Source organism: Equus quagga, chromosome 19, assembly GCF_021613505.1.
Source record: "Equus quagga isolate Etosha38 chromosome 19, UCLA_HA_Equagga_1.0, whole genome shotgun sequence".
Classification (NCBI taxonomy): domain Eukaryota; kingdom Metazoa; phylum Chordata; class Mammalia; order Perissodactyla; family Equidae; genus Equus; species Equus quagga.
Window position 1 is genome coordinate 7,723,253 of NC_060285.1, and position 14,976 is coordinate 7,738,228.

The 14,976-nt window shown below is 48.4% G+C and overlaps 1 protein-coding gene across 1 annotated transcript; it reads left to right on the forward strand.

Annotated features, from left to right (window-relative positions):
- Positions 1–8,341: 8,341 nt before the first annotated feature.
- Positions 8,342–12,676, forward strand: LOC124230280 (cytochrome P450 2D14-like). The gene is made up of 9 exons (XM_046646177.1): positions 8,342–8,530; positions 9,234–9,405; positions 10,068–10,220; positions 10,312–10,472; positions 10,827–11,003; positions 11,182–11,323; positions 11,547–11,734; positions 12,204–12,345; positions 12,443–12,676. Exons 1-9 carry the CDS (start codon positions 8,342–8,344, stop codon positions 12,619–12,621), a joined length of 1,503 nt encoding a protein of 500 aa, XP_046502133.1. The 3' UTR covers positions 12,622–12,676.
- Positions 12,677–14,976: the final 2,300 nt, after the last annotated feature.

The following is a 14,976-nucleotide window of genomic DNA, read 5'->3' on the forward strand; positions in this document are numbered from 1 at the left end:
GTTGGCCAGAGCAATTCAGCAGGAAAAAGAAATAAAAGGAATCCAAATAGGCAATGAAGAAGTAAAACTCTCACTGTTTGCAGATGACATGATCTTATATACAGAAAACCCCAAAGAATCCATAGGAAAACTATTAGAAACAATCAACAACTACAGCAAAGTTGCAGGGTATAAAATCAACATACATAAATCAGTAGCATTTCTATACACTAACAATGAACTAACAGAAAAAGAACTCAAGAGCTCAATCCAATTCACGATCGCAACAAAAAGAATAAAATACCTTGGGATAAATTTAACCAAGGAAGTGAAAGATCTATACAACGAAAACTACAAGACCTTCTTGAAAGAAATCGATGATGACATAAAGAGATGGAAAGACATTCCATGCACATGGATTGGAAGAATAAACATAGTTAAAATGTCCATACTACCTAAAGCAATCTACAGATTCGACGCTATCCCAATCACAATTCCAATGTCATTCTTTACAGAAATTGAACAAAGTATCCTAAAATTCATATGAGGCAACAAAAGACCCTGAATTGCTAAAGCAATCCTGAGAAAAAAGAACAAAGCTGGAGGCATCACAATCCCTGACTTCAAAACATACTACAAAGCTACAGTAATCAAAACAGCATGGTACTGGTACAAAAACAGGTGCACAGATCAATGGAACAGAATTGAAAGCCCAGAAATAAAACTACACATCTATGGACAGCTAATCTTTGACAAAGGAGCTGAGGGCCTACAATGGAGAAAAGAAAGTCTCTTCAACAAATGGTGCTGGGAAAACTGGACAGCCACATGTAAAAGAATGAAAATTGACCATTCTTTTTTACCATTCACCAAAATAAACTCAAAATGGATCAAAGACCTAAATATTAGGCCTGAAACAATAAGTCTTCTAGAAGAGAATATAGGCAGTACACTCTTTGACATCAGTTTCAAAAGAATCTTTTTGGACACCATAACTCCTCAGATGAGGGAAACAATAGAAAGAATAAACAAATGGGACTTCATCAGACTAAAGAGCTTCTTCAAGGCAAGGGAAAACAGGATTGAAACAAAAAAACAGCCCCCTAATTGGGAAAAAATATTCACAAGTTATTTATCCGACAAAGGGTTAATCTCCATAATATATAAAGAACTCACACAGCTCAACAACAAAAAGTCAAACAACCCGATCAAAAAATGGGCAGGGACATGAACAGACATTTCTCCAAAGAAGATATAAGGATGGCCAATAGACACATGAAAAGATGGTCATCATCGCTAATCATCAGGGAAATGCAAATCAAAACTACACTAAGATATCACCTTACACCTGTTAGAATGGCAAAAATATCCAAAACCAAGAGTGACAAATGTTGGAGAGGCTATGGAGAAAAGGGAACACTCATACACTGTTGGTGGGAATGCAAACTGGTGCAGCCACTATGGAAAACAGTATGGAGATTTCTCAAAAAGTTAAGAATAGAAATACCTTATGATCCAGCCATCCCACTACTGGGTATCTATCCTAAGAACCTGAAATCAGCAATTCCAAAAGTCCCATGCACCCCTATGTTCATCGCAGCATTATTTACAATATTCAAGATGTGGAACCAACCTAAGTGCCCAGCAACTGATGATTGGATAAAGAAGATATGGTATATATATACAATGAAATACTACTCGGCCATAAAAAAGGACAAAATTGTCCCATTCACAACAACATGGATGGACCTTGAGGGTATTATGTTGAGTGAAATAAGCCAGACAGAGAAAGACGAACTCTGTATGACTCCACTCATAGGTGGAAGTTAACATACAGACAAAGAGAACTGATCAGTGGTTACCAGGGGAAAGGGGGAGTGGGGGGAGGGCACAAAGGGTGAAGTGGTGCACCTGCAACATGACTGACAATAATGTGCAACTGAAATTTCACAAGGTTGTAAACTATCATAATCTTAATTAAAAAAACAGAGCTGAAATTAGGGAGGACAGAATTATTAATTAAGAGGACAGAAATACAGAAATGCTTCAGGTGGAGGAGGACCAGAGAACTAAGACTAAACAGAAATGAAGACGTTCTCTGAGAAATATCCCACTCAATTAGCAAATGCAACAGAAGAATTATAGGTATTCCAGAGGGAGAAGAGTGGGAGACAGGAGCAGAGAGCTTCTTCAGAGAAGTAGTAGCTGAGAACTTCCCAAACCTGGGGAAAGGAGCTGGAATTACATGTAAATGAAACTAATATAATTCCTAATTACATCAATGTAAAAAGACTTTCTCCAAGGCATATATTAGTAAAACTGGCAAAAGTCAATGGAAAGAAAAAATATTAAGGGCAGCAAGGCAGAAGAAAATAACCTACAAAGGAACTCCTATCAGGCTTTCAGCAGATTTCTCAGCAGAAACTTAACAAGCTAGGAGAGGGTGGAATGATATATCGAAAATACTAAAAGACAAAAACTTGCAGCCAGGAATACTCTATCCAGTGAAACTATCCTTCAGATATGATGGATAAATAAAAACTTTCCCAGATAAACAAAAGCTGAGGGAGTTCACTGCCACAAGACCCCTGTGCTCACAAGAAATGATCAGGAAGACCCTCATATCTGAAAAAAAAAAAAGGGGGGGGTTACAAAGCCTTGAGCAAGGACATAAATAGACAAAATCAGAAAATTGCAGGTCTCTATCAGAGCAGGTTAGCAAGCACTTAATTATAACATTAAAGATAAAGGGAAGAAAAGCATGAAAAATAACTCTAATCATTTCATTTTAATCACAAACTGACAACACAAAAAGGAATAAGTTGTGACAACAACAACTTAGATAGGGAAAAGGAAAGGGATGGAATCTGCTTAGACTAAGGAGATACGAGGCTATCAGAAAATGGATGAGCTCATCTATGAGATCTTTTATACAAACCTCATGGTAACCACTGAACAAAAAATCAGAGCAGAGACACAAATGATAAATAATGAGAAAAACATCATAGAGAATCACCTAACTGAATTGGCAGTCGGAAATACATGGGACAAGAAACAAGGGAAATACAGAACCAATGGAAAACAAGTGAGAAAGGGGCAGTGTTAAGCCCTTATATATCAATAATCACTCTAAATATAAACTCCACTCAAAAGACAGGGAGTGGCTGGATGGATTAAAAAACAAGACCCAACAGTATGCTGCCTCCAGGAAACACATCTCAGCTCTAAAGACAAACACAGGCTCAGAGTGAAGGGATGGAAGATGATACTCCAACCTAATGGCAAACAAAAGAAAGCAGGAGTTGCCATTCTTATATCAGACAAAGTAAACTTCAAGATAAAAAAGGCAACGAGAGACAAAGAGGGGCAGTATATAATGATAGGGACAAACCACCAAGAGGAGCTAACACTTATAAATATATATGCACCTAACACGGGAAGACCTAAGTATATAAAACATCTATTCAAAGACCTAAGAGGAGAAAATAACTGCAACACAATAGTAGTAGGGCCCTCAACACCCCACTTCCATCAACGGAGAGATCAGCCAGACAGAAAGTCAACAAGGAAATGGTGGAATTAGATCAAAAACTAGACGAGATGGACTTAATAGACATATATAGAACACTCCATCCAAAAACAGCAGAAATACACATTTTCTCAAGTGCACATGGAACATTCTCAAAGACAGACCATATGTTAGGAAACAAGGCAAGCCTCAATAAATTTAAGAAGATTGAAATCATACCAAGCATCTTCTCTGATCACAATGCTATGAAACTAGAAATCAACTACAAGAGAAAAGCTTGGAAATTGACGAATATGAGGAGACTAAATAACATGCTACTGAACAACCACTGGATCAATGGAGAAATCGAAAAATATCTGGAGACAAATGAAAATTAAAATACATCATACCAACTCATAAGGGATGCAGAAGAAGTGGTCCTAGGAGGGCAATTCATAGCAATACAGGCCCACCTCAACAAATAAGAAAAATCCAAAAAAGTAATTGTAAACTACACCTAACAGAATTAGAAAAAGAAGAACAAACAAAGCCCAAAGTCAGAAGGAGAGAAATAATGAAAATTAGTGCACAAATAACTGAAGAAGAAACACAAATACACCATAGAAAGGATCAATGAAACTAAGAGCTGCTTCTTTGAGAAGATAAACAAAGTGACAAACCCTTAGCCAGACTCACTAAGAAAAAAAGAGAGAAGACTCAAATAAATAAAATTAGAAGTGAAAGAGGAGAAAGTACAATAGATACCACAGAAATACAAAGGATTATCAGAGAATACCAGGAAAAACTATATTCCAACAAATTGAACAATCTACAAGTTATGGATAAATTCTTAGACTCATACAAACTCCCAAAATTGAAGAAGAAACAGAGAATTTGACCAGTCACAAGTAAAGACATAGAAACAGTAATAAAAAATCTCCCAAAAAATAAAAGTCCAGGACTAGATGGCTTCTCTGGAGAATTCTAGCAAACATTCAAAGAAGATTTAATAACTATCCTTCTCAAAGTATTCCAAAAATTGAAGATAGAATGCTTCCTAACTCATTCCATGAGGCCAACATTACCCTGATACCAAAACCAGACAAGGACAACACAAAGAAGGAAAGTTACAGGCCAATATCGCTGATGAACATAGATGCAAAAATCGTCAACAAAATATTGGCAAACCGAATACAGGAGTACATTAAAAGGCTCATACACTGTGATCAACCGGGATTTATACCAGGGATGCTGGGATGATTCAATGTCCACAAATCAATCAGTGATGCACCACATTAACAAAATGAGGAATAAAAACCACATGATCATCCCAATAGATCCAAAGAAAGCATTTGACAAGATCCAACATCCATTTGTGATAAAAACTCTCAATAAAATTAGTACAGAAGGAAAGTACCTCAACATAATAAAGGCCATATATGACAAACCCACAGCCAACAACATGCTCAATGGGGAAAAACTGAAAGCCATGACTCTGAGAACAGAAACAAGATGAGGGTGCCCACTCTCACCACTATTACTCAACATAGTACTGGAGGTTTTGGCCAGAGAAATTAGGCAAGAAAAAGAAGTAAAAGGTATCCAAACTGGCAAGGAAGAAGTGAAACTCTCGTTGTTTTCAGCTGACACAATTCTATGCATAGAAAACCCTAAAGAATCTATTGGAAAACTATTAGAAATAATCAACAACTGCAGCAAAGTTGCAGGGTACAAAATCAGTTTACAAAAGTCTGTTGCATTTCTATACTCTAACAACAAACTAACAGAAGGAGAACTCGAGCATACAATCCCATTTACAACCTCAATAAAAAGAATAAAATAGGAATAAATTTGACCGAGGTGAAAAACCTATACAATGAAAACTATAAGACAGTATTGAAAGAAACTGATGATGACATAAATAAATGGAATGATATTCCACGCACACGGATTGGAAGAATAAGCATAGTTAAAATGTCCATATTACCTAAAGCAATCTACAGATTCAATGCAATCCCAATCTCGCAATCAGAATCCCAATGACATTCTTCACAGAAATAAAACAAAGAATCCTAAAATTCATATGGAGCAACAAAAGACCCTGAACAGCTAGAGCAATCCTGAGAAAAAAGAACAAAGCTGGAGGTATCAAAATCCCTTACATCGAAATATACTACAAAGCTACAGTAATCAAAATAGCATGGTACTGGCACAAAAACACACACAAATCAATGGAACAGAATTGAAAGCCCAGAAATAAAACCACACATCTACAGACAGCTAATCTTCGACAAAGGAGCCAAGAACATACAAAGGAGAAAGGAAAGTCTCTTCAATAAATGGTTTTGGGGAAACTGGACAGCCACATGCAAAAGAATGAAAGTACACCATTATCTAATGCCATACACAAAAATTAACTCAAAATAGATTAAAGACTTGAAGGTAAGACATGAAACCATAAAACTCCTAGAAGAAAATATATTTAGTACACTCTTTGACATCAGTCTTAGAAGCATCTTTTCAAATACCATGTCTACTCAGGCAAAGGAAACAAAAGAAAAAATAAACAAATGGGACTGCATCAGACTACAGAACTTCTGCAAGGCAAGGGAAACCAGGAACAAAATGAAAAGACAACATACTCACTGGGAGAAAACATTTGCAAATCATATATCCGACAAGGGGTTAATTTCCAAAATATATAAAGAACTCATACAACTCAACAACAAAAAATTAAACAACCTGATCAAAAAGTGAGCAGAGGATATGAACAGACATTTTTCCCTAGAAGAAATACAGATGGCCAACAGGCACATGAAAAGATGTTCAACATCACTAATCGTCAGGGGAATGCAAATCAAAACTACGAGATTAAACCTTATGCCTGTCAGAATGGCTATAATCACCAAGAGAAGAAATAAGTGTTGGAGAGGATGTGAAGAAAAGGAAACCCTCATACACTGCTGGTGGGAATGCAAGCTGATGCAGCCCCTATGGAAAACAGTATGGAAATTTCTCAAAAAATTAAAAATAGAAATACCATATGACCCAGCTATTCCACTACTGGTTATTTATCCAAAGAACTTGAAATCAATGATTCAAAGAGACTTATGCACCCCTATGTTTACTGCAGCATTATTCACAATAACCAAGAAGTGGAAGCAACCCAAGTGCCCATCAACTAATGAATGGATAAAGAAGATGTGGTGTATATACATATATATATATATATATATATATGCAATGGAATACTACTCAGCCATAAAAAAAGACAAAATTGTCCCATTTGTAACAACATGGATGGACCTTGAGAGTATTATGTAAAGTGAAATAAGCCAGACAGAGAAAGACAAACACCACATAATTTCACTCATATGTGGAAGATAAACAAACACATAGACAAAAAGAACAGATTAGTGCTTAAGAGGGGAAGGGGGTTTGGGGGTGGGTAAAAGGGGTGAAGGGGCACATATATATGGCGACTGACAAATAAGAATGTACAACTGAAATTTCACAACATTATGAACTATTATGACCTCATTAAAATAAAAAAATCAATCTAGACATCCAAGAAGATGAGTGAACTCCAAGTAGGATAAAATCAGAGATTTACACCTACACATCATACTCAAACTGTCAAAAGAAAAAGAGAGAATTTTGAAAGCAGCAAGAAAGATGTGAGATGTGTGTCACTGTGAACAAAGGATCCATCCTCAATAATATTGACATCAGATTTCTAATCAGAAGCCATAGAGGCCAGAAAGCAGTGAAATGACACTATCCCACAGGAGCTGACTAGAGGATGCAACAAGCTTAGGAAAGGGCCTCCAGGCTCCACCAATTGTCCGTGGTGGAGGGCAAATGGGGAGCCCAGAGAACAACCGTGTTGCCCCTCAACACCCAGGTTTAAACTTGCCACGGCCAGGCCAGAGCCTGGGAATCTGGGCTGTGCTGCAAGTCGGGCGAGGACCCTGAGCCTTGTGGGGAGCAGCCTGCATCAGAAGAGGTCCCGTGCAGGCATCCAGGGGCATTGATGAGAACCAGGGCACTTGGTGCTGGGTCTGTGTGTGAGAATCTGTGCACCAGAGTGTAAGTGTGAGTTTGTGTGTTGACGTGTTGTCTGAGTGTGGGTGGTATTGTGGGTGTGTAGATTTCTGTGTGGTGTTTCTGTGTGTGTGTACATGTGTGAGCAAGGAAATAAGAGTCTGGGAAAGGGTAAGTATGTGATTAGGTGTGTCTGTGTGTGTCAAGTGTGTGGGGTGAGGTGAAGGACAAATGGAGAACCTCAGCCCCCTCTGTCTCCCTGCCACCCCCTGCCGCTGTGGTTCCTCTCATCATCAGACAAGTGCCAACAACCTTCCAGGGGAAGGCCTCTCAGGAGGAGGCAGGTGTGATAAGGGAAAGCAAGGACTTGTTCTGCGAATGAAGCTGTCACCACACTAGGGGGTGAGAGGCCTAATGAGACAGGAGAGTGGCAGGATCAAGCCCAAAGATCCCTGGTTCTGCCTTGAAGCTAATACAATGCTAAGGAGTCAGGCTGGTAGGGGGGATATATTGACTTCCTCCCACCTACACCCAGGGTAAGCACCTGGAAAGAACAGCAAGGACAGGACTTCTGTGCCACCCCTGCACTGACCTTCCCCGGCCCCTCCCTGCACCCTCTGGCAGCACAGTCATGCCAACAGGTAGGCTCAGGGCAGAGGGCAAAGGCCAGTCTGGCTGCTTTATAAAGAGGTCCCAGGTTGGTCACACCCTCAGGGTTGGTGAGAGAGCCCTGCCTGGCCTGGTCCTGGTGCCTGGTGTGGTAAAGGGTGCCAGTGTGTCTGGAGGAGCCCAGTGCCCACTAAAGTAGCAATGGGAGCACTGACCGGGGATACACTGGGGCCTCTGGCCGTGGCCGTGGCTATCTTCCTGCTCCTGGTGGACCTGATGCATCGGCGCCAACGCTGGGCCCCACGCTACCCACAAGGCCCCATGCCCCTGCCTGGGCTGGGCAACCTGCTGCAGGTGGACTTCCAGGACTCGATTTGCAGCTTTACTCGGGTGAGGAACGTGTGAGGTAGGCACAGAGGTGCTGGGGATCCAGCTAGCAGTAGACAGTGGGTGGTGGAGAAGCCACAGGCTGGACAAGGAGCTGGTGGAAAGGAGGAGGCAGGTGTGAGAGGCCTCCTGGGGGAGGGCAGCTGGGCAGGGCCTGGGGGACAGTTTGAATTTTCCCATCAAAGGTCAGAGAGGGCAAAAGTCGGGAGTGCGGACGGACTTGGTTGTGAGTTTGGGATCCAGTGGGACATGGCATAAGTTATGCGAGCCTGAGTCCCTTCTGATGACATCAGGAGGAAAGATCTTGAGATTGGGGGAGGGGAGTCTGCTCATGAGCCCCATTTAATTCAGGAAGTCGAAGTTGAGAGGGGACGGTGATCAGGTTCAAATCTGTTGCTGCTGTGAGACCTTGGGCCTGATTGCTCACCTCTCTGAACCTCAGTTTCTTCTGCCTGTAAAATGGGATGCTAACTTGGCCCTTGACAATTTCGGTGACCTCTGCAAAGTCATAGCTGGGTGGCGTGATCCAACGTGAGGTCCTCAACCCTATAGGTTGTGACCCCCAGCATAACAAAGCCAAATACAGTCCTTGCACGTGCTAGCTGCCAGCAGCTCGGGGGTCCCCCAAAGCTAGTGCCAGGAGACTAGGGCTGGCAACGGGGCAGGGGGCCAGGCTTCACCAACGCCCTCGACCCTCGGCCTGCAGCTGCGGCGTCGCTTCGGGGACGTGTTCAGCCTGCAGCTGGCTTGGAAGCCCGTGGTCGTGCTCAACGGGCTGGCGGCCATGCGCGAGGCGCTGGTGCACCGCGGCGAGGACACCTCCGACCGCCCACCTGCACATATCTTCGAGCACCTGGGCTTCAGGCCGCGCTCCGAAGGCAAGCGGAGGAGGGGGGGCACCGCCGCCCGGCAGGGACTGGGACCGCAGTGACCGTAGACCCGGCAGGCACAATTGGAGGAAGGATGGTGGTCTCCTAGCGCAAGGATATCTCAGCAAATTTGTTGAACGGCAGGCGGAGGAAGGAGCCTGCGCCAAGCTCGAGAGGGGTGGATGTGGGCGGCGCGGAAGGCGGGGACTTGCAGGGAATGGACGGGCACCGGGCCAATGCGAGAAGAAAGGGGACGTCCGGGTGGGCGGGAAAGAGGGGGGACTGAGTCAGTGTGGGCGGGTATGGGGCGGGCCAGGGCCTTCCCTGAATCGGAAGAGTGTCACGGTGTGGAGAGGAGATTGGGGCCAAGAACTACCCGCAGCGGGTAGAGCTGGCGAGCAAAGTGGGCGGACAGAGAGTTGTACCCTTCCCCAGCCAGTGGCGAGTGTAAAGTGGGCGGGATTTTGAGGGGCCCAATGTGGTTTGGGTGGTGGGAGCAGGGGCGGGGCCTTCACCAAAGCGGGCGGGACTGAGAGAGTAGAGCCTGGGGCGGGGTCAGGGGAATATCGATGCCTTGACGGAAGGGCAGGCGAGCCTGTGAGCAAGGTGTGCGCGCAGAAGAGGGGCGAGGTCACAGCCGAGCCACGCCCACGTGGCCGCCCCACCCACAGGGGTGATCTTTGCCCGCTTTGGACGCGCGTGGCGGGAGCAGCGGCGCTTCTCCGTGTCCACCCTGCGCAACTTCGGCATGGGCAAGAAGTCCCTGGAGCAGTGGGTGACCGAGGAGGCCTCGTACCTCTGTGCCGCCTTCGCCGACCAGGCCGGTGAGTGCTGGGCTGAGGGCCAGGAGACAGGGATGAAGGCTGGGGAAGAGGAGATGGAGGCGACCCCCTGACCTGCACCGTCCCCTTCCAGGAAGGCCCTTTAGCCCCAACGCCCTCCTGAATAAAGCGGTGAGCAACGTGATCGCCTCCCTGACCTTCGGGCGCCGCTTCGACTACAACGACCCGCGCTTCCTCAAGCTCGTGGACCTAACAGAGGACTTGGTGAAAGAGGAGTCAGGCTTCCTGCCCGAGGTTAGAGGGTGGAGGAGGCCAAGGAGCCCTGCAGGCGAGCTCCAAGGGGAAGGCTTCTGCCCTGCAATGGGCCTCCGCGGAGGAGGATTTGCAGAGAGGGACCTTGGCTCAGCCGGCCCCAGGGGAGGGCTAAAGAATTTGTACCTCTTTCGTTCAAAGCCACAGGAACCCATGAGATGTAGATTTTAGATTTATCCTTTTGGGGCCCAGGTCAGGACACAGTGTCGAGGCCTCAACTTTGGTAGGAACCAGGTCAATGGTGGAGACACCCTGGAGGATGCTGGGAACTGACTGGGGGAGGTGAACACGGGAGCACAGTGAGGATCCAGGACTGTACATGTATGGCCCCAAAAGGTGCTGAACGCGATCCCCGTGCTCCTGCACATCCCCGGGCTGGCTGCTAAGGTCTTTCCAGGGCATAAGACCTTCATGGCCCTGCTAGATGAGCTGGTCACCGAACACAGGATAACCCGGGACCGGGCCCAACCACCTCGAGACCTGACTGATACCTTCCTGGATGAAGTGGAGAAGGTGAGCTGCCAAGGACAGGGACAAGCTGGTGGGTTGAGGACCCAATGATGCAAACCCAGGCAAGGTGGGGCCTATGTATCACCCAGCGTTAGGGCACCTCGGCTGAAGGGTGCAGAGTGAGAGGCCATTTGGGGTTCCCTCACTCTGCCCCTGAGCCCACCCTCTCTGCATGGCCCAGGCCAACGGGAACCTGGAGAGCAGCTTCAATGATGACAACCTACGCATGCTGGTGGCTGACCTGTTCTCTGCCGGAATGATGACCACCTCGACCACGCTGGACTGGGCGCTCCTGCTCATGATCCTGCACCCAGATGTGCAATGTGAGCCCACACTGGAAGCCTGGTGGGATGGGCCAGGGTGGAGGCAGAGAGGCTGGGGACCCCGACCTTGGGATGGCCACCAGGAGCTCTGAGCAGAGGCTGGGCCTGCTCACAGGTCAAAGTAACCTCCTCCTCCACATGGGCACAGCCCCTGCGCGGGAGTCAGGAGGTTGGGGTGCAGCCCCCTGTGTTCTGACCACTGTGGGGACGCTTGTCTTTCCAGGCCGTGTCCAACAGGAGATCGATGAGGTGATAGGGCAGGCGCGGCGACCAGAGATGGGGGACCAGGCCTGCATGCCCTTCACCATGGCCGTGGTCCACGAGGTTCAGCGCTTTGGGGACATCATCCCACTGGGCGTGGCCCACATGACATCTCACGACATTGAAGTGCAGGGCTTCCTCATCCCCAAGGTAGGCCTGCGGCCCTCCTCACCCCAGCCCAGCTCCACGTGCCCCCTGGTAGCCCCAGCATTACCATTGCCAGGTGGGGCCAGGACTGGAACCCAAGCCACCTAATTCTCATTTCCACTGGCACCAAGTGTCCAGCCTGGGAGGGTATGGGGATGAAGTAGAGGCAGGGCTGACCCCGTCCATTCAGAGCCCCAGTGGGGGGCTGGGGGGAGAAGACAAACTAAAATATGCTGCAGTGTGTTGGAGGAGCCATGCATGCAGGGACAGGTGGCATGAGGGCACCTATGAAGGGAGGTCACTTGGGCATGACATGGGGACAGGGAGGGTGCCAGGCAGCTTCTGGGGCTGAGATTGACTTGCAAGAGATCAGGTCTGTACCAGGCAGAGAGTGTGGCCCAAGCACGTTTGGTGGCAGGGTTCTAGGCATCCCCCAGCCCAGACCACACCCATGCCAGGCATCTCCTGCCAGGGGACCACGCTCATCACCAACCTGTCATCAGTGCTGAAGGATGAAACCGTCTGGAAGAAGCCCTTCCGCTTCCACCCTGAGCACTTCCTTGACACCCAGGGCCACTTCGTCAAGCAGGAGGCCTTCATGCCCTTCTCAGCAGGTGCCTGTGGGGAGCCCGGCTCGCTGCCCCTCCTGGGGAGTCTTGGAGGCGTGGAGCCCAGGCCCCCAGGCTCACTGACCCCCATCCCCACCCACAGGCCGCCGCTCGTGCCTCGGGGAGCCCCTGGCCCGCATGGAGCTCTTCCTCTTCTTCACCTGCCTCCTGCAGCGCTTCAGCTTCTCGGTGCCCTCTGGGCAGCCCCGCCCCAGCGATCATGGTGTCTTTGGCTTCCTGGTGACCCCGTCCCCCTACCAGCTCTGCGCTGAGCCCCGCTAGAGGGGTGACACCAAGCCTTGAACCCACTCCTCAGCAGGGGTCCTGATGTCCAATAAACCAGTATGATGCTCCAACCTGGTTTGAGTCCCTTATGGGCCCCCTGACCAGCTCCTGGCTGTGATGTGGCCTCAACAGCCTCCCCAGGGCCAGCTCTTACCCTTCCCTGATCAAGCCTTATGTGGCATTTGACCCCATTTGAGAGACTGGCATACTGAGGCTCAGAAGGTGACAGCTTACCCCCTAGTTACCCATGGAGACCCAACACTGGTTACTCAAATTAATGACAAAATCTACACATAGGTCCTGGCTCCTGACAGGAGGAGGTGGAATAGTCTACTGAGAGACATCACTGAGGCCCTGGTGGGGATGGGGAGGGCCCTACTCAGTCTGGATACACACATTTCAGGCCCAATGACACCCAACTCACAGCACATGCCAGCAGCTCAGCCAGCACCATCAAATCTGCTGCCCGCCTTCATCTATGACACCCCAATAGGTGGGGAACTCAAGGATGGCCGGGAAGGCATGTGCCAGGTTAACACGCAGGCTCAGTCCTCAGGTGCCAGCATCCTCCCTGGGAAGCCTGGTGGCAGTCCAGGAGTGAGCACCTCCCTGACCCTCTTAGTCATCCAAAGATAGGAGGGTCTCCCTTTCTCAGCTCCTCAGGGATACTCATGTCCAGGTCACTGAGCAGTAGGAGTTGCTCACAGCCAGGCTGGAGCTGGAGGAGTACACTGGTCTGGGCTCCAACCCATAACACCATCCTCAGAGTGGCTGTGTCAGGCCAGGCTCTCAGCAGGCTTGGCCAAGAGCAGGGAATAAGCCCTGTGGGCCACAGGCATGTCCTAGGAACATGGATCAACCTTGGACCCATGTGATAGTGGGATGGCCAGAGGAGAAGGAGGTCACTTTGGGACCCTGGAGGAGGATACCCTGGCTCTTGTCCTTGCTCTGCCAGTACAGTCCATGACCCTGGGCCAGTCTCCCACTGCCCTGGGCTTCTGTTTCCCCTTCAGCCAATGAGATTGTTGTACCAGATGGCCACTGGGGCCTCACTTACTGCTCTGACTCTGCGGCTGTGACCTTGTTAGCTCTGAGCCCTAGCCAAGGGCACAGACTGCCATGCTCCCCCTGTCCCCACCCCTACAGTTGACTGGCTCTGGACTGATCATACAGGCAGTGCCCAAGGGTTTCTAATGACTGTCTGCTTACCCGAGTCTTGGGCAGACCCCCTGGTGCATTTAGGTAACAGTTTAGGGACCACCAACACTCAGGGCAGAAGCAGCATCTCCAGGCCTCTTTTTCCAGATCAGCCTCACCCAATGGCATCCCTGACAGGGGTGGAATGTCTTCCAGGCGCCCTCATGACAGGGAGCTCCCAGCTCTCAGCACTCAGGGAATTTGATGTGTCCCTTGGCACTAAGTCAGAAAGCCAGCAGGGCCTCCTTCAGCCTCTCCAGAGTATCTACTGTCATGTCAGGGCTTGGTGGCAGGAGGGGGCGTTCCTGCAGCTTGTCAGGACAGGGAGTGTGGATGGGGCCACACTGGGTTTGTGAAGACATGAAGCCCCAGAGAGGAGGCAGGCGAGTCTGCAGAAGCAGCAACTCTGTGGATTTATTGATACTTCGTCATTCGTGGTTCAGAGTCTCGGGGACGTCAGAGGCTGGGAACCAGCCCAGCCACAGCTTCCTCAGGAGCTGGGGGACCCTACCCACGGGCCTTTCCTCCTTGCTCTCCACCTCAGAGGCCTCTGAAAAGCACAAGCAAGTGTGCCCTGTGGGTCCCTTGCTGGGAGGACCTTTCGCCAGGGCCAGGGGTCCCTGATGGCAGGGCAGCAGGTCCACATTGATAAAAGGCTAGGTATTCCTCCAGCTCACGGGGAGTGGCCTTGAGTTCCTGCCAAGCAGGAAGGAAGCGGGAGGTGGGGGAGGCTCATTCAGGAAAGTGGGTGCATCTGGCCACCAGGGGTCTTCCCTTCCCTCTCTGGGGCAGGAGGGTCTGAGAGGGGCTGGGCTATTTGTGACCTCTGCAAGGTCACTGAAATTAGGGAGGGAGGCACCTGGGGTCCTCTCTTACCAGCAGGATGTACAGCCATCTCCTTCCGGATCTTTTTACTTTCCTGGAAAGGAAGGAGCACAGTGGTGGGATGAGACAGGTTCTACACTGTGCAGATGGGGAAACTGAGGCCTCACTTCACAGGAAATCAGAGGAGGCTAGGATTCAGACCTACTTTCTGCTCACACCATGTTTACTGCCTCTCCCCTCCACACACAGCTCCTTGCTCCACTGAGATGGCAGTTTGGGCCAGTGGTCTTAGGGGTGCCCCCACCCCAGCCTCCTTCCCCACGGCCTCCC